Raw genomic sequence first — 17,920 nt, 5'->3', positions numbered from 1 at the left:
CGTGCCCCAGAGTTTGGTGAGATCTCTACCGCTGCGTGGGGCGTGGGCGAGCGGGCGGAGCGGAAGGAATCCGGTCACTCTAGGACCTAGCGGAAGAAGCTTCCTCGAGTAGCATCTGTGCTGAAGGCGGCGCCTCCAACCTCGGCGCAGGCCGGCCAATCAGAAGCCGCCTTTGAGGAGCGGCGCGCCAATCGTACCCGCCCTTTCTGCAGACGCTACCGGCTATTTAAAGGTCTGCGCCAAGGCTCGCGTGGCGTGGTCGTTTGTTGGGGGTGTGCGGAGCGCAGCGGTCATGGCCAGCCACCTCGTGCTCTACAATGGCGCCAAGATGCCCATCGTGGGGCTGGGCACCTGGAAGGTAGGTGCCCTGGGGGGCGCGGCCTGGGGCGGCCGGGACCTGCAGTGACTCTGAGCGGCCACTGCCGCGGACGCCCGGTCTCCGAGGAGCCATACTTCGGCTTGCGCGGCCCAGGCGGGACGGGGCGGGCCCCGCGGGGACAAGGGTACGGGGCGCGGGCATGCGGTCCCGGGAGCTTGCGGGGGCGGGGGGGGGGCGCTCCTGTGGACGCTTAGTGGGTGGGATTTCCCAGGCAGCACTTGGAATCCTCTCCCAGCTGGAAAATCACCGAGGGGGTCTTCTGTTGCCCTGCCGCTCTGCTCGGGCGGTGGGAGTCGGGGGGAGCCAGGGATATGGGGCCGAGCTCGGCGTTCCCGTCGGCACCGCACCTGTGCATCTGCGCCTTTGTCTCTCTACTAGTTTGTCCTTAATTGTTTCCGTTTTCGCTCTCCCAGGAATAAGCACTCAAAGTAAGCTCGGAGACTGCAGGTAATTAAATTAGCTGCCACGAGTTTGCCCAGGATCCGTCTATCTCCGTGTCCCCAAACACACGACGCTGATCCCCTGTAGCGGGGCTTGCTTCTTCTCGGGGGTGTGGTATGCGAGGTGGACCTTCGAAGAGAATCTGGGCAAGGGTGGTTGCCGCCCAGAGAAAAAACTGTTAGCTGGCGTCAGTATTAAAATTGTCTCCGGAAACCTTCCCACCGCTGAAATCTTTCCACAACGTCCCTAAGAAATGGCTAGGAATAAAAGGGCTCGCCTGATTATCTGAAAATTAGGGGGCACAGAATGTTAGTATTGGGCGCTGGAACAAAACCCAGTATTTTTAAGCCGCTTGTAAGTTAGCCTTGGGGTATTGTATATCACATTTACAGCTGTGACCCAGGTTTTCCCAGGAACTTTGAATATGGGCCTGGGCACTGCATGTTTACACACTGACGAGAACACGGGGGAGAAAGGATTGAGTGCACCCTGAAATGGTTGGATATAGAACAGAGGGTGGTGTTTACCTCTCCCCTACTGCCTGCAGCTGCAAATTAGCAAATTATAAGGTAAATCAGAAAAGGGGCATAGAGTTGCTTCACACAGAAAGTGTTTCTTGGCGAAAGTAATCAGTGTATATGTAATTTGTGTTTCCTTCAAGAAGTCCAGTGGTGGCTCTTAGGGTGGAATTAAATCAGGACCATGACACCAGGTTCATTTTCATCTGTGGAAGGTTATTCTCTTGGAACGGATGTGAAAAGACACTTTCTCGGCAACGGTGAATTACAGCGTGTATAATGTTGCAAGCAACGTGCACACGTATATGCACACATATATGTAGGACTTGAGCAAAAGATTTAGGACACGATGCTTTACCTTACAGGTGGGGGAGACGATGCTTTACATTACAGGTGGGATGAATCCCAAGATTTTTATTCTATTTTGTGTTTTCAGAGGTTCTGTTCCCGACCTTGACCTGTCGTTTGAAAATTACTGCTCTGGGGTAAATAGGGACTAAAAGAGGTTAACAGAGGGTTTTAAATCATGGCACCTGAGCACTTAGTGCCCTGAAAGGCTGTGTGTTTCTTTAAAAATAACATTATGAAATCTACACTTAGGTCATTCGTCCTGGCAAACTAAGTTCTTGGAGGGCGAGGGTAGCATTTGCCTTGTTCACAAGCATTTCTAGCACTTCTCACAATGCCTGGTAAATCATAGGTATCCAAAAGATACGTAAGTACATGTTGAATTAATACAAAGAAGTAGGAAAACTTTGGATGGTGGGGGACGTAAGGAGACGAGGTCTGTACAGAATTGTGTTGAGCTGTAATGGAGGAAGTAACTGAAATAAATAGCGTTAGGTATGGGTTTGGAATGCATTCTTATTCTTTTTTTTTTTTTTTTAAGTATAAAAGTTATATAGGTAGTGGATTATTCCCTTTTCCCCCATATGTGTGTACATATTTCTTCACAGATGCTGGACGAAAGGTAGGGTGACCTAAATATCGTTTGCTTATCTTTGTAGGAACTGGGGGGGGGGGGGGGTCACTCTTCAATTGGGCACAGCTCCTTGTCCTGGATCTTTCCTATGATAGCTGTGCCCCATCCAGACCCTTCGCAGGGCTCTGGTCGTCTCCAATCTGCTTTTGCATCAAAGGTTGTCAGATGCTCCCTTCTGTCTTTGGAGGTGAGGCTTTCAGACAGAGGGGAGAGCATCTCTGCCTCAGACCCTTCGTGGCTCAGCGAGCATTTCTCTCCGGCAAGCTTGCCTTCCCATAGGGTAGTAAGTAAACCCACCCATGTTGTATTGCCAGGAGTTCGTTCAAACATAGATTACTTCTGATGCTGGTCGGTGTCCTGTTGCTGGTAAATGTTTTGATTTAACTGAAAAATTGTTGGTAATTTGGTCATTATAATGCACCCACATACTCCAAAGCTAGGAGGGGAGGTAAAACTGTGTTTCTCAACCTCTTTTCCATTATCACCACCCCTGCCCTACCTAGGAACCTTTGAGACATTTTCCTGTAATTGCCCCCCATGTAAAATTTTAACATCACAGATAGACTGTACGTCTGTTGGTGTCCTGTGGCCCTTCAAAGGACAGCAAACCATCGTGTAAGCTAAGATGGGGTTTTTTTGCCCCTAGTGAACCAGTTTTTGCCACTTCGAGGATGATATCACCCCCTTTAAGAACACATGAGGTAGGGGCGCCTGGGTGGCTCAGTCGGTTGAGCGACCGCCTTCGACTCAGGTCATTTTCTCCAGCGGTTTGTGAGTTTGAGCCCCGCGTCGGGCTCTGTGCCGACAGCTCAGAGCCTGGAGCCTGCTTCAGGTTCTGAGTCTCCCTGTCTCTGTGCCCCTCCCCCACTCATGCTCTCTCTCTCCCTGTCTCAGAAATAAACATTTAAAAAAAAAATTAAACACATGAGGTAGAAGAAAATGGCCGAGAAGGACTTCCTGTCACGTTCCCAAAGTGGGGCAAGCGTGTACTGGCCCCAGGATCCCGGGGTTGGGAGAGAGGGTAGCCGGCTGGCATCGCAGCTAAAACAGTAGCTTGGTTTTACTGTTCACCTACCTCATCTCCCTGTAGGCCTCAACCTGCACGCTTCATGATCAGAGATCCTTAAATAAGTCTTCCCCAAGCAAGGCCAGTCCTGGTCTGTCCCCATCTCAGTCCAGTGGAGGTACCGGTGTCTTTGAATTCAGAGATTGAGTGGGAGGAAGTTAATTTCGGTTTTATTGGTTTGTGTTTGTTGCTCAGACCGATTACGAGCTTCGATGCAGAATGGTAGCCAGATTGACTGTTTTCGTGTGATAAGGCGACTGAAAAGTATGGTCGACTCTTTATCATTTGAAAGTGCAGTTTACATCGTGACACCATTAAAACGAACGTGGACGTACTGGGCATGAGCCTGCACCGGGCATCGAAAAGCACATTTTCTGCTGACCGTGGGTTGGACGTGAAGTGTAGCATGTTGTAGTTAATTCTGTGGATTCTCCCCCGTGCTCGGTCTGCGGGAGTCTGACGCGCATGGCAGGTTTTAGACCCTGTGTGTCCAAAACTTGCAGGTCGCCAGTCTCCCACCCGTGCAGCGTGGGAGCGTTTTGTGTCGTCAGAGCCTGAGCAGGCCCAGCTTGCTCAGATTGACCCGAAGTTGATGGAGACTGTGTTGTCAATTGGTTAAACCCTTTTAGTCACCAAAATACCCGTGTTCGGTGTCAGGATACCTAACTTTTGTTATCACGATGCTGAACTGGATGCCAGAAATTTTGTTCGTGAATAGGAATTAGGAAAAATCAAGCCTGGGCCTGTTGCCCAATCCTCCTTTCTTCGTATGCTGCTTCTGGTAGAGAAAGGGGTTGGTGATCTGTAACCCACAAACCTGTTTTTGTAAATAAAGTTTTATTAGAACGCCTCTCATTCCTCTCTGTATTACTTATGGCTGCTTATGGGGTGGAGCAGCAGAGTAAGAGCAGTGGCAACAGACTGTCTGGCCCACAGAACCTAAAATATTTCCTGTCTGGCATCTTACAGAAAAAGTTGGCCAACTCCTGTTCCAGAAAATTCTAAGTGAATTCATTGGAACCTGAAATATGTTTCTCTTAAGTTTATTTATTTTGAGAGAGTGTGTGTACGTGCACACACAGGTTGGGGGGGGGGGGGGGGGGGGGGGCAGAGAGGTAGGGACCTGAGCCGAAATTTAGAGTCAGATGCTTACCCAACTGAGCCACCCCGGCGCCCCCAGAATTTGGAAGACATTTTGAAAAGTCACGGATGCCTGTGTAACTTGCATCTGGTTGAAATGACTTACACGATAAACCCTTACACTTCCAATAGAACACTGTATTGTATAGACCACTAGTATTTAAACCTGATAAAAAATGGTAAGTTTCTCTTAGATGCAGACTGAATTTCTCTAAGGCAAAGCTGGTTTAATCGGAAGAAGTTAAACAGTGCTTTTGGGGGACAGCTTTTCTGTGATAGGGTATTTTTCCAGGCTTTTGCAGTTGATGGCCCTGTTTCTTTATCAAATCCAAGTTCACATTGAAAGTTACGGTTTCCTCTTCCTTATCCCAGGATTATCATTGGCACGCTGTTCTCCTACATCTCACCCAGGTTCCCCCCCCCCACCCCCCCGACAAAGTAGTTTCCTTTGTTCCAGACCTGCTCCCTTTCATTGCAAAAGTAATACCTGCTAATTAGAGGAAATTTTTTAAAAGTACATCAGAAAATGAACAGTCTTCTCTTCCCAGAAATCCCCCACGGTTCATACTGTAAGGGATTCAGTCTCTGAGATGCCTTCTGTTTTTACTCTCCACATTCTTTTATAACTTTTCTGGTTGGAGCCTTGAGGGAATAAAGGGAGAGTTACTGTCTTAAAGTTACCGGCAAGAGCTACAAGCAAAGGGAAGATGATTGGGTTTGACAAGTGTGTGTGTGTAAAGGTGGGGGGACTGATAGTGATGGTCTGAGCTGGTGTTAGCCCGCTGCAGGTGTTACAGAGGGAGGACATGGTGGGGGGGGGGGGCCTGTCTCGTGGAGATGATGGGGACCCGAGGAGTAGAGAATTCTCACTGCCATCAGTTGGTGCCCACAGCCCAGACCATTGTCAGGTTGCTGCCTGAGCTAGCGCTCTGGAGCTGGAAGGTCCGAGAGGATGGGGCATGGACAGATTTGCCCAAGTCACAGGGCAGAATAGGGGCAGAATTGGGTTAAAACATAACTTAGTCTAGGATTTGTACAACTTGGTCATATGTCACTGGAGTGTTTCCTGTACTGGTTGTCTGCAGATCTGCTGTTCGGCGTATAGAAATATACTTTATGACTTATTTTCTTTTCCAAGTTTTCAGTTGGGGCCACTCCCTTCCGTTTGCATTTTTAAATGTGGACATGACATGGAGAGATCGCGTCATCGTGTCTTAGCATTCCCAAGTTTATTGTGTGATTTTTCACTAGATCTTAAATTGGCTGATTCATTAGTGATAAGAGAAGTTCATTTAATCTCTTTCTGGGAAGGGTTATACTGAGGTGGTTAATATTCAATGTGGTTTGTGGACTCTGGTGCGTTTTCACTGCAGAGGATGACTTTTCCCAGCCCAGGAGACTTGTACTGTCACCGACCAGAGTCTCTGTGCCTCTTCGGGTCCACACCGGAGCACAGAGCTGCTGGCAGAGCATGGCTCTAAGGTCCTTCTTCCAGGCTTTGAGTCCTGATGTCCCCTTACTGACTGACTGCAGGATCATGGGCCAGTGGCGTGGCCTCTCTGTGCCTCACTTCCCTTATCTAGAGAGATAACAATGTGTGCCAGGGTTGTGATAAAGATTCAGCGTATTCACGTACTTAAAACTGGTAAAAAGTGGTTCATGGCAAATGGGGGCTGCCCTTTTCAGTTTGAGCCAGTTTGGCTAGATGCCCCGCTGGTCAGGTTCCCTTCAGTGACGTGATCTGTCCTGGCTCAGCCTGGTGGTAACCAGGATGCCTGTTCCAGGGTCAGCCCGGAGGACAGCCATCAGTGCCCCCACGGCAGAGCACGTGGCCCCACACAGCCTTCCCCATCGCTGCGAAGCTGTCCCCCAAAAGGGGAGGCTGGCCCACAGCTGCTCAGGAGGCTTGCCACAAATTGCCACACTCCTACAAATTTATCTTACAAAAGGCGGAACGGTTCTTCCCTCTGTTTTTGCTTACCCTTTGAAAGCAGCGTGGCCGTCTTCCCAGCACACGTGTCCCTAGCCAGTCAGCCCCCTTCCAGGGAAGGGTCAGGGAGTGGCAGCCTCTTTATGATCTGTTGGTCGTTTCTGTCTTTGGCTTCTCTATGAAAACATAAGGTGAACCTTTTCTCAGTACTTTTGTACCAGTCGTTCAGCACCCTTGATTATCCTAGTCTGCATTCTTTTGGTTGCAGGGAATTGAATAACCAACTTCATCCGAAACAGGAAAAAAAGTGTGTTTGAGGTGGGGATTCATGGACCTACAGGGTGCCCTCAGGTGCACCAAATTCAAGGCTGTGCATGATGTCACTAGGAGCAGTCTCTCTCTCCTGCCTGCTCTCTTCGAACAGCTCCCGGCTCCCAGTCTCCCAGCGCGGTGACCCCAGCAGAATGACAGCTCGTCTTGGTAGTTCCAGAGACCGAGTCTCGCAGGCCTGGCTTGGGTCATGCCTGGTCACGGCACCGGCTGTCATGGCAGATGCAGCGTGTGGCCTGTTCGGGGCTGGGCTTCTCTCTGCCCCGTGCCTTGAATCTCGAATGGTGGGGAAGGCTGCACTTGCAGCTTCTTTGGTCCTCCAGGGAAAGAGGATATTGTCAGACCATCTGAAGATGCCTCCTGTCTTACACCTGAGTTTGGCAGCCCGCCCCCCCTGCTCCCTCCTTGGGGGTGAGCAAGCTGAGTGTGCCAACAGGCTCTGGCCATACATTTGTTCCCACTGGCCCATAGTCTGACCCCCCTCCCCGCCCCCCCTCCTGTTCACAGCAGCTGCTGTCAAAACAGCAAATGTCTGCAGCTACTTGTGGCCCTGGGGAGTTTTCCTTTTCATTCTCTTCTCCCCCAGCTCTCTGGAGGAATGCACTGCATTCGTTCAACAGTCTGTTGCACATGTGTTTATTTTTCACCTCTCTGGTCTGAGTAGGATCAGTGAGGGGATGGAAAAAGTGTCCGCGCAGTCAGTGTGGGTGCTGGTGGAGCTCGAAGGCTCCAGAGGCCGCTCTTCCTCCTCGACAGCCAGCCCGTTTCCCGTCCTGGTGACGGAGATGGTCAGATGGCTCGGGCACGGACAGCTGTTCGGTGTCTTTGCAGCCCCGCCCACAAATTATGTGTGACCTCCACAGACCCCGTTTCTCCTCTTCTTCCCACTCCTTTCCATCAGCTGGTATCTCGGAGGGACCGTCCCCCACCTCTGCCTCTTACAGCAGATTCTTACACGGTGACAGATGCAGCCCCCACCTTGGAATCTGCATCAGTGACGTTCTGGACTTTATGATAATCTCCCAGAACTGCTTAAAAGCAAGTGATTGTGAGATTGTCGCACCCAAAAGGAGAAAGGAAAGCATCGGCGTTTAGCGCCAGCTCGGAAACCGAAAGGGAATTGGGTAAATATTGACAGCAGTTATTAAAATCTTCTGAGCTGTTCGGAGGAAATGGTGTCCCTTATCGTCTTGGGAACCTGTTAGATTCAGCTGGGGGGTTTTCATACAGTGGTTTGTCAGTCAACAGACGGAAAGACGCGAGCGAGACCGCTTTGGCACATCGTTTTAACGTGGTCTGTGCTGCCGTTAAGTGGTTGTCAGCGTCGCCGAAAGTGAAGCCGTGTGGTATTTCACCTTGGTTCCCCACCCCCTCTCCGCGAGCAGACGGCTTGGGAAGCTGCTTGGGACAAAGGCCACCTTCCAGTGTCCATCCTTAAGGGGCAGGAGCTTCCTCAGCGAGCAGGAGGTCCATACGGCCCTTCTTCCTGGGTTGTATGCAGACGCCGTGTTTTGCTTTGGGTTTTTATTTTGACTCCATGCCTTCCTTTCCTTTTCCCTCCAGTCCCCTCCGGGCAAAGTGACAGAGGCTGTGAAGATTGCGATTGACCTTGGGTACCGCCACATCGACTGCGCTCATGTGTACCAGAACGAGAATGAGGTGGGTTTGGCCATCCAGGAGAAACTCAAGGAGCAGGTGGTGAAGCGCGAGGACCTCTTCGTCGTCAGCAAGGTACCACTCTGCAGGGGAGCCGGCGGGGGGGGGGGGGGGTGATGGTGGGGAGGGATATTGGTCCAATGGCAGTGTCAGCTTGGGAGCCAAGGCCACACTCCAGGGCCACTTAATATGCTGTAGTTATTACTCAAGAGGCCGCTCTTCTGGGGCAGTGTGTTGACTGCAGGCCACAAGGGCTCCAAAGCTCACCTATCCATGGTCCATTGGAGGGTCGTTCAGCGTAGACCCATTGGGTGGAGCCCCTTGTTCGTGAGGCTTAGGTTGTGGGTTGGTGCTGCCTTCCCAGAGAGTTACCCTTGAGGACAGAACTTGGTTTCCATCTGGAGACCGGATCTCCACTGCTGGCCACTGTCTTTGACCTGGAGGCTGTTGGTGCCCAAAGGGACACAGGCTGGGCCGGTGAGACTGACTCCACAGAGACCAGCCTATTAGGAAGATGGCCTGGAGAGCTCCCGTTTGGGGCCCGGGCCTTATGAACTGTCCGTTCTATACTCTGCCTTCGGTTGGGTCCCTCTGAGAGGTTTCCCTGACCTGCTTCTCCTCCCTTCCTTTGGGAAGTTAGGACCCACGCTGTGCGGTGGAAACCCCCTCACCACCCGTTGGAGCATCACAGTGAAAGGGGTGGGGTGGGCTCCTGGCCGGGAAGCAGCCCCTGTGCGCGGCGTAAGACGTGCTCTCTCCCTGGCTTCAGCTGTGGTGCACGTACCATGAGAAGAGCACGGTCAAGGGGGCCTGCCAGAAGACGCTCAGCGACCTCAAGCTGGACTACCTGGACCTCTACCTTATCCACTGGCCGACGGGCTTCAAGGTAGGCGGCTCAGGGCTCCGGCCGGGCCCCTGTCGCTCACGTAGCCCTTGGTGCGTTAAGGCGCAGGTGGGGACCCGCTCTGTGTGTCGCCGGCCCGGGCTCCGCACCTCGCGCAGCGGCCAGTGCTGCCACCTGGGAGCTTGTTGGAGATCAGCCTCGGGCCCCACCAGGCCTGCTGCGCGGGAACCACGGGCAGCTCGTTTGCACGTTACAAAATTTGAGGAGCCCTGTGCTTTGTCATTTGCTGGCGGTGCGGTCTAAAACGGTGACCTCCAACATGGCTCCAGTGGTGTTCTGCACGTGGCCCAAAGACCTCATTGGCTGCCCCCTCTGCCTGTGTGTGTGTGTGTGTGTGTGTGTGTGTGTGTGTGTGTATGTATATGTGTGTGTGTCTAGTCCTGCGCGCTGCACACAGGCCCCGTGCTGTGGAAGCCTGATAGATACTTCTTGGCAGCCTGAGTCTCCGCGCAAAATAAACTCGAGTTATTACACTCTCTGCCTTCACTGTAGTCCCAGGGTCGGGTTTCCGCTTTGTCAGCCAGACTGAAGGTGTGTGGTGGGTTTGACCCTGTGGCCCTGTTTTAATTGTGCCGTGTGTACCGGGCCTGACTTCCCATCCTTTGTTTTTCATGATAAGCCGCTGAGACTCAGCAGGGTGACACGGGCCCCGTGCCCCCGGCCCCGAGTCCTTCCCCCGTCCCCAGCCCGGCCCCTGGCAGGGCTCACCTCACCGACCAGGAACCGTTTCCATCTAACAGCTGCCACCCATTTGAAAGAAAAAGTGTCGGGGGGCCTCGGGAGTTGTCTGCCTGTCTCTCTTTCACACTGGCCCGTGGATTTGCCCTCGATCGTCTTCTAAAAACAGCTATGGTAGTTAAGAGTGAGTTTTTTTTAGAACTTTGCTTCCAAAGATGCAGGACTGTGAAGAGCCGTCACTGATTGATTATTATCGTATCAACAGCCCGGGAAGGAGTATTTCCCACTGGATGGGGAAGGCAACGTGATCCCCAGTGACACCAATTTTGTGGACACGTGGGAGGTGAGGCGGCCCCTGATTTGGCTTTCTTCCTCCTGGCTGGTTTCCCCTTCTCCTTGTGAGTGGTCTGCTCTGCCTTGTCTTCCACTGCATTTTGTCACCCTGTCGCCGTTGTTACTCTTCCAGTCTCATTGCAGCCAGCCTGGTTTTGTCTTGGCATCTCTTGGCTTCTCAGAGGTCTGACTCACTGGCACCTGTTAGTAAGGGCAGGACCTGTTAACCTGACTGGTGCCAAGGGTGCTTTTCTCGTCCTTGTCCTCTTGGGCACGTGTCAGCAGCAAGCAGAGACCCTGTTTTGTCGTTAGGCCATGGAAGAGCTGGTGGATGCCGGGCTGGTGAAAGCTATTGGAGTCTCCAACTTCAACCGTCTCCAAGTCGAGAAGATCTTAAACAAGCCCGGCTTGAAATACAAGCCGGCCGTTAACCAGGTAAACCTCCAGCAGGGAAGGCTGTGCATGGGAGACTGTTGGGTTACTATCCGAACCCGTGTCACCCAGGCAGGAGGTGGGTCCTGATTTGCGATCGAGAATGACGATGAGGCATCTGGGAGCCGAACTTGCAGGAGAGACGGAGTTTGAGCCCGGCTTGTGATGACTCAGGGTCTCCCAGATTGTCAGTGTGCAGACACTGAGATCCTTAGACGCGTCACAATTGATAAGTGGCCAAAGCCAGAACGAACCCTTAGGGCCCATGAGCAGGGTACATCAGTAACAAGATTATTGTTCTTCGGGTTGAGGACACTAGCTGGGAGATGTAAACAGTTGTCACAACTTATCTGGGAGATAAGACATCGGTCATACATAATTTTCTGTCTGGGGAAGAGGCATACTTACTGTCTGTCCCCGCACCTGTGCCCATGCGTCACCATCAGCCCCCTGTTTGCATTTGCAGATCGAATGCCACCCGTACCTCACTCAGGAGAAGCTAATCCAGTACTGCCAGTCCAAAGGCATTGTGGTGACTGCCTACAGTCCCCTCGGCTCTCCCGACAGGCCCTGGTGAGGTTTCCACCAGATCGTTTTCTCTTGTCCTCTGGTGAAGGTTAGAAGTGGCGAAAAAGAAAAAGCATCAGGGAACATGCTTCTGGCATCGATTTGCAGACCTGCCCAGGAGCATCTTGTTGGGGTTCCAGTAGCTTCTAGTAGCAAGGTGGCTGCTCTTTTTCCAGAGGGTTGGGAGTTTGTACCCAAGATTCAAATCAGGAGGAGACTGACGGACTGCCTTCTAAGGTCGATGGGAGATAGGGTTGCCGGCTACCTTAAGCAGCGGTGAGAATGGTTGCTCACACGGGCCATCTTGTCTCCAGGGCCAAGCCCGAGGACCCTTCCCTGTTAGAGGATCCCAGGATCAAAGCGATCGCAGCCAAGCACAATAAAACCACAGCCCAGGTACTGTCATCTCCAGGCGCCCGTGGCCGTTCCCAGAACCCCCCGCATATGTAGTGGTCCCCTTTAACCGGGCAGGGGGGAGGCGACCAAGCCCAGCCGAGCCCTCCCTGGAAGTGCAGCTTGGGGTCCTGGAGTGGGTGGTGGAAAGGGCACCGACTGGAAGTTAGAAGACAGCTGTGTGATGGGGACAGTGACCTCTCCAGGCCACCCCGAGGGTCCGCATTTGCTGATGTAGGTGGGAAGCTCGTCTCTGTGCTCAGGGAAGAGCACTTGTGACCAGCTGCCCGGGAGATGCTCTCTTTCTCCCGTGTGGCGCCACGGCTTCCTCCTTGTGACCAGCACACGGGAGACACGGAAGCACGTGGCGTGGCTGGGGGTGACCCTGACCCCTCTGGGCCTCTGTTTTCTCACGTGTGGAGTTCTGGAATTCCCTCGTGGGGAATGGATATGCAAGACTAAGTGACATAACCGTGTGGGTGATTGGTGTACATACTCGCTCGGTGCATCTGTCCCCAGGTTCTGATCCGGTTCCCCATACAGAGGAATCTGGTCGTGATCCCCAAGTCTGTGACACCCGAACGCATTGCCGAGAACTTCCAGGTAAGATCCTGGCTGGTCGGCCAGGTTTTGTTCAGTGGAGAAGGGGACAGGGCTCTCTTCCCGTGCCTCAACTGTCACGTGTGAGACCCCCACCCACCCTCCTGTCACCTCTCAGTCAGGAAGCCAGCCTCGGCTGCAGTGAGCAGACCGTGCACTCGGGACTGTGGCTTCTCTTGGGTGGAGGCGCCATGCCGGGGTGGGCCTCGTGCCTCAGTGATGCCCTCTGTACATGCACCCACCTTTGCTGAGGCTCCTCGGTGACTCCGCATTTGTCCTGAGAAATGTGGCCCTTGAGCGACACCGCCTGGGCTTGAATTGGGGTTCCGGTTCCTTGCCTCCGTTTCCTCGTCTGTAAAGTGATACCTCTTTTGAGAATTGTCACGAAGATTAAATAAGATGCATCAGAGGGCTTCTCGTGGTGCGTGGTACCTGAGTGAGCGCTCCGGGAGCGCTGGTGAGTCTGGACTGCGGACACCCTGTAGGCCGTGAGCCCACCCACCACCCGTGCCAGGACCCCTTCCGGCAACAGGCAGAGCACAGGGCTCAGGGCACAGGGAGGTGTTCACGTGGGCCCTCAGAGCCCCTGCCAGGGCAGGTTAGATTGCTGCTTGCACCCAGGGGCAGGGGTCCCTGCGGGGGGGGGAAGAGCCGCTCCGGGGGGGGGCCTGATGCCCGTGAGCCTCTGCTCCCCCTGAGCAAAGCCGCTCTGCCAGGACCGCCCTGACCCCTCCGGTTCCCAGCAGCCGTTGCCACAGCAGGCACCTCATTTTGTGTGCTGTGCGGCCGTGGGTTGTGAGGGCACGCGCCACCCTCCGGTCCCCTGGGAGACCCAGAGAGGCCTCGGGGGCGGGGGTGGGGGTGGGGGGCCCTTACTGCGCAGTAGGGGAGACAGTCGTCTCGTTAGGGCCACACGTTTTATCTGTTTGAGCTCAAGTGGTACAACCGTGACAGCTGTGAGAAACCTATCCTGCCAGAGATGGGTCCTTGGTTTCCTGTTTCGTTTGTTTTAAAGGTGGTAGGAAAAACATTTTTAAATGATTAATCTTGTAGTGCTAACACAGTTATTTTACTCTTGCCTTTTGCTCTGTAGTCTTTGCACATTTGCCCACAGTTGTGATCGCAGAGTGTGCGGCAGGCTTCTCTCCTGCACGTTCTGCAGTCATCTGACCCAGCGGCCTCCCTCGTGTCCCCGTGTGCAGCCGTCCCCTCACCCCCCACCCCCACCACCCCAGTTTCTCCTGGTGCTGCCTCGGGCCTGCCTGCTGGCACCGTGAGGGCCGAGGTCTTCCCAGGCAGGCTGTGCTCTTCAGGCGAGTGGTTCCCTCCTGACGACCTTTCTTGTCCTCTTTGGACGTTACTTGGCGGCTGCGGCCCATCTCAGATGCCATCTTCTTTGACCACATCCTTCGGCTCCCCGGCTGGAATTCATTCCTAGTTCCTCTGGATCCCCCGAGTGCTGTGTGTAGCATCTCACGCAGAGTGTGCGATTGATGATTCCTTGTGTTGGAGCTGTGGGATTACCTCTTCCCTTCGATTCACTGGAAACTGAGGCGGAGATACTTGTGACCCTTCATTTCCTTCCCCACTGGTGCTTGTCACAGAAGTGCTCAGCAGTGCCTTTGACATTAACATTAACTAAATGGACTGAAAAGTACCCGTTTGCTTAGAGGTTCCTGTTTTCCCAGTTGTGTGTGGCATCCAGACAGACCACGTGCGTTCTCCGTAGTCCCACGGTCAGGTCTCTCAGATCTGTCTTCCTGTCTGCCCTTCCCCACTCAGGGCAGCATCCCGCCAGCGGCCCCGCACAGAGCTGTTCGGATACTTGGGTACTCTGTGTTTGACCTTCATTTGCAGAACTTACTGGACTCTTTTTTTATTATTATTTCTTTTTAGGTCTTTGACTTTGAACTGAGCAGCGTGGATATGACCACCTTACTCAGCTACAACCGGAACTGGAGAGTCTGTGCCTTAGTGAGGTGAGTGGGTCCTGGGAGGGGATCTGATGCTACAGAACGAGAGAAGCTCCTGCAGGCCGTGCTGCCCAGGGCCTGTGAGCACAACCGTTCCGACCTGTGTACGTTGCCTTGCCTTCTCATCCACGTGCAGCAGCAAGCATTTCGTCCCGTGGGAGCCGCGGTGCACATAGCCACGGGGAAAATGCCCGGAGATCTGTTCTAGATATGTTCTCCCCTCCGCCGCAGGCAGCCACCACATATTTTAGCGTTAATTTTCAACTCTCAGTGGCTCATCTGAAGCCAGGTGATCCCATGTGGCTCCTGTCCACCCCCCTTCCTGGCAGACTTTGCGTGTGACCCTGTCTGACACCGACTTAATAAAAGGGGTTCCATAGGAAGACCGTGGTGCTTGGGGCCCTGACACCGATGAGCCACGTGACTGAGAAAACCACTCGACGCCCTGACTGGCAGGCACCCAGCGCCCCTCCGGCTACGCATTTGCTGGGTCCTTGTATTTCTGGCAGTTGGTAGTTTGGAAGCTGAGGGAGGTGACTTTCCCTACAGTACAATGACTAAGTAAAGTTTGAAATTCATTCTCTGCTTTCCAGAAAAAAGCTTCCGTTTTGCAGCGGGGACTCAGAGCTTCCTCTCTCATGGTTTTTATTGCCTGTTTCCCCTCCATCTCCTCATGGTTACGTTCTCTTCTGAGCAAGATCTGGACTCCCCCTGGGGTGGGGTGGGGTGCCAGCCTTCTCTCTCCAGCCTCTGCTGCCTGTGCAGTTCGGTTTGCACCGCGGGTGTGGCAGCCGCCACCCCCCCACCTCCCCGGCAGGTGTCCACCGGGTCTGGGGTCTGCGTCTGGGCCGAGATCTCCGCTGTGCTTCAGGCAGGATGGTGCCTGGTGAGCGTGTGGCTGTCACACCCGTGGCCTCGCATTCCAAATAGGCCACCAACAGTTTTATCACTGGCAGCCCCACACCAGGCCCTTTCTGACGGCCCTGTTTGTGTTAATGGCACTTAACCTTTAAGCATTAGAATCCTTTTTTGGGTCGGGTAGGTGAGGGAGAGAGAAATGATTCATTGACCGGGTGACCTCTGTGCTCCTTGGAGGGGCTCTGTGTCAGTTCCCTTGGCCCTTCCCACAGCCCACGACGGGTATTGAAGCTCTCGGGGCCGACAGACCACAGTGGTTTTCCGACTGGTCCCGTTACACTCCCTCCACTCTCCGGTGCCGTCGCAGAGAGAGCTGTCAGATTATTCCGGGGGCTACTGATGTTTAATGGGGATGGGTTGGGGCTGGAGTGGGGAGGGAGAGGCCGGGTCCAACATTCCTGGGTCACCTAGGAAGCTTTCTCACTCGACATACACATCCAGTGCCTTTCTGGAAATTCATGCTGTCCTGAGCTTCTATGGCTAACGGCAGGGTTAATGTTACTCGGGTTTGATGGGATGCCAAAAAAAATGGAACGTGGAGGAGTTTTGAATGAGCAAGAGTTGTGTGCCCCAAGCTGGGTTCACCCTGGGCCTTTCACACTGTGCCCAGCCTGTGTCTCCAGCGGTGGTGCCATTACGCTCCCAGCACAGGCCGTCGGCCCAACCAGGTGGGATAGTGAACCTGTTCAAACATGCCTGCAGCTCTGTGCTCCCAGGTGGATGCCTGGCCTGTTTCCTGCCCTGTGTTTCCCTGTGTCAAATCCTCCACTACTTTCCTCGGCTCCCTTCGGCTCCCACTGCTGGCGGGCAGCTTCTGGAGATGCCCGCGCCGTCTCGCTCTGTCACACGTACGGACCCCTGGCTCCTCTCCTCACCCTCCTGCCGTTCCGGACAACGGGATACTGTCTGGTCCCGCCAGTTAGACCGAGTTCCCGGGATGCAGGAATCGTGTCTTGCTGCCCCGCAGGCCTCAGGCACGGTGCCGGCTGCACAGGGAGCAGGGTGTCCATCGTGCCTGTGGCAGAGGAGTCGAGGGGGCCTTCCGCCCGGGTGCAGACCCGTGATCTGCGGTCTCGGAGCTGGCGGTTGTCTCTGAGGCCTCTGCTTTCACCCCGAGGAGACACTCACCGTTTCTTTTTGTGATTTGCTACGGTCAGAGTCTCTCCCTTGAAAAGCTAACATGTTCCTCTTTGTCTCCTGACAGCTGTGCCTCCCACAAGGACTATCCCTTCACCGATGAGTTTTGAAGCCGTCGGTGCCTGTCCTCCCCCAGGTGGCCTGCTGCTTTGTTCCCCGTGTCACTTCTCCTGGGTGTAGTGTAGTGTGGCCTGTGCCCATCATTGGTGGGTCCACGACCTGGAGACGGGCCAGTGAGGGCTTGGCCCACGTGGTGTTGGGTCCAGAGAGTAGTATCCATAGATACTATCCATAGAAGTCTCTTCCAGGTCTCTTTGCCCTTCTTCTCCAGCTGGGGAAAGTAGGACCTTAGTACCCTTTTCTGGCTAAGTTGAATCTACAGAGTCGAAATAGTGCTACTAACAACCGGATGTTGGCTGCCGGGAAGCGTAACCCTTTCAGCCGGACTTCTTGCCTCAAATAAAAAGTACTTTTGTGAACTTGATGCTGTTTGTTTTATTTTGATTTATCAAAACGATACACCATCTTGTGTCTCACTCGGCCTTCGTCCCATCTGTACCCGTAAAGCAGGCCATTCGACTGGGCAACAGGAATGAGCCCCTGATGTCTTACCCTCTAGTTGGGGGCCCCTGGCCCCAATACTTCACCCAATTAGCTTTAGGGTGGTTGGTCTCCTCTGTGTGCACATTGGAGTCCCCTGGGAAGCCCTTAATGCTAGTGATGTCTGAACCTCACCCCCGGAGACCCGCTGAGTGGCCCAGGGTGGAGCCAGGCCACAAAAAGTGTGCACAAAAAGTGTGCAGGCTCCCCAGGTGTTCCCACTGTGCAGCCAAGGCCGAGAGCCGCCGCTGTAGGGCTGAGCAGGGTGGTAAACCCATCTGTAATTCCACAGGTTACTTTGTTGTTCCTGTTGCCCGTGAAGGCCAAAGTCCTGTTTACAAGGAGCCCTGCTCACAAAGAACTGCTTTCATGAAGCTCACCGTCTAGACCAGAGGGAACACAGCATCAGTAAATGACGTCTGTAGTAGCTCCAACTGCCATAACAGCATATTGTAGGCTGAGTGGTGTAAACAGAACTGTATTTCTCACCCATTCTGGAGGCTGGAAGTCTGAGGGCAGGGGCCGGCGGGGTCTGGTGAGAGCCTTCCCCAGGTGGTGGGTCGCCACTTCTCCCTGTGTCTTCACCTGCCAGAGAAAGGAGAATGTTCTCAGTAGGACCCCACAAGTACAGGTCCGTTTTTGTTTAACTTTTACAAATGCTGTTGCTTACGTTTATTAATAACGTTTTCTTTTCCAGAGTTAAATTGACAAAGGCTGGGAAAGGGATGGACGAGATAAGAGGCAACCTCGGATCTCATGACGATAATGGCTTTGTTGCCGACTCTCCGTGTTGGATGACTATAGCCCCTCTCGTTAGGTGACATCAACTGCTTCACAGACCATCCACATGGCAAATACACTCCCAAGGCTTTAGATAATTGGGCAGAGGTGGTGGCTGGGCCTCACCCAGGGAGGCAGGAAAGCACCGGAGCCCTGCATACTA

General features: G+C 53.6%; 1 protein-coding gene across 1 annotated transcript; it reads left to right on the top strand.

The window, feature by feature from the left end:
- The first annotated feature begins 224 nt into the window (after positions 1–224).
- Positions 225–16,861, top strand: AKR1B1 (aldo-keto reductase family 1 member B). The gene is made up of 10 exons (XM_030308474.1): positions 225–358; positions 8,350–8,517; positions 9,212–9,328; positions 10,290–10,367; positions 10,670–10,792; positions 11,256–11,362; positions 11,671–11,752; positions 12,269–12,352; positions 14,246–14,328; positions 16,445–16,861. Exons 1-10 carry the CDS (start codon positions 293–295, stop codon positions 16,485–16,487), a joined length of 951 nt encoding a protein of 316 aa, XP_030164334.1. The 5' UTR covers positions 225–292; the 3' UTR covers positions 16,488–16,861.
- Positions 16,862–17,920: the final 1,059 nt, after the last annotated feature.

The sequence above is a fragment of the Lynx canadensis genome, chromosome A2 (genome assembly GCF_007474595.2).
Source record: "Lynx canadensis isolate LIC74 chromosome A2, mLynCan4.pri.v2, whole genome shotgun sequence".
Classification (NCBI taxonomy): Eukaryota; Metazoa; Chordata; class Mammalia; order Carnivora; family Felidae; genus Lynx; species Lynx canadensis.
This window is presented reverse-complemented; position numbering and strand designations above follow the sequence as displayed.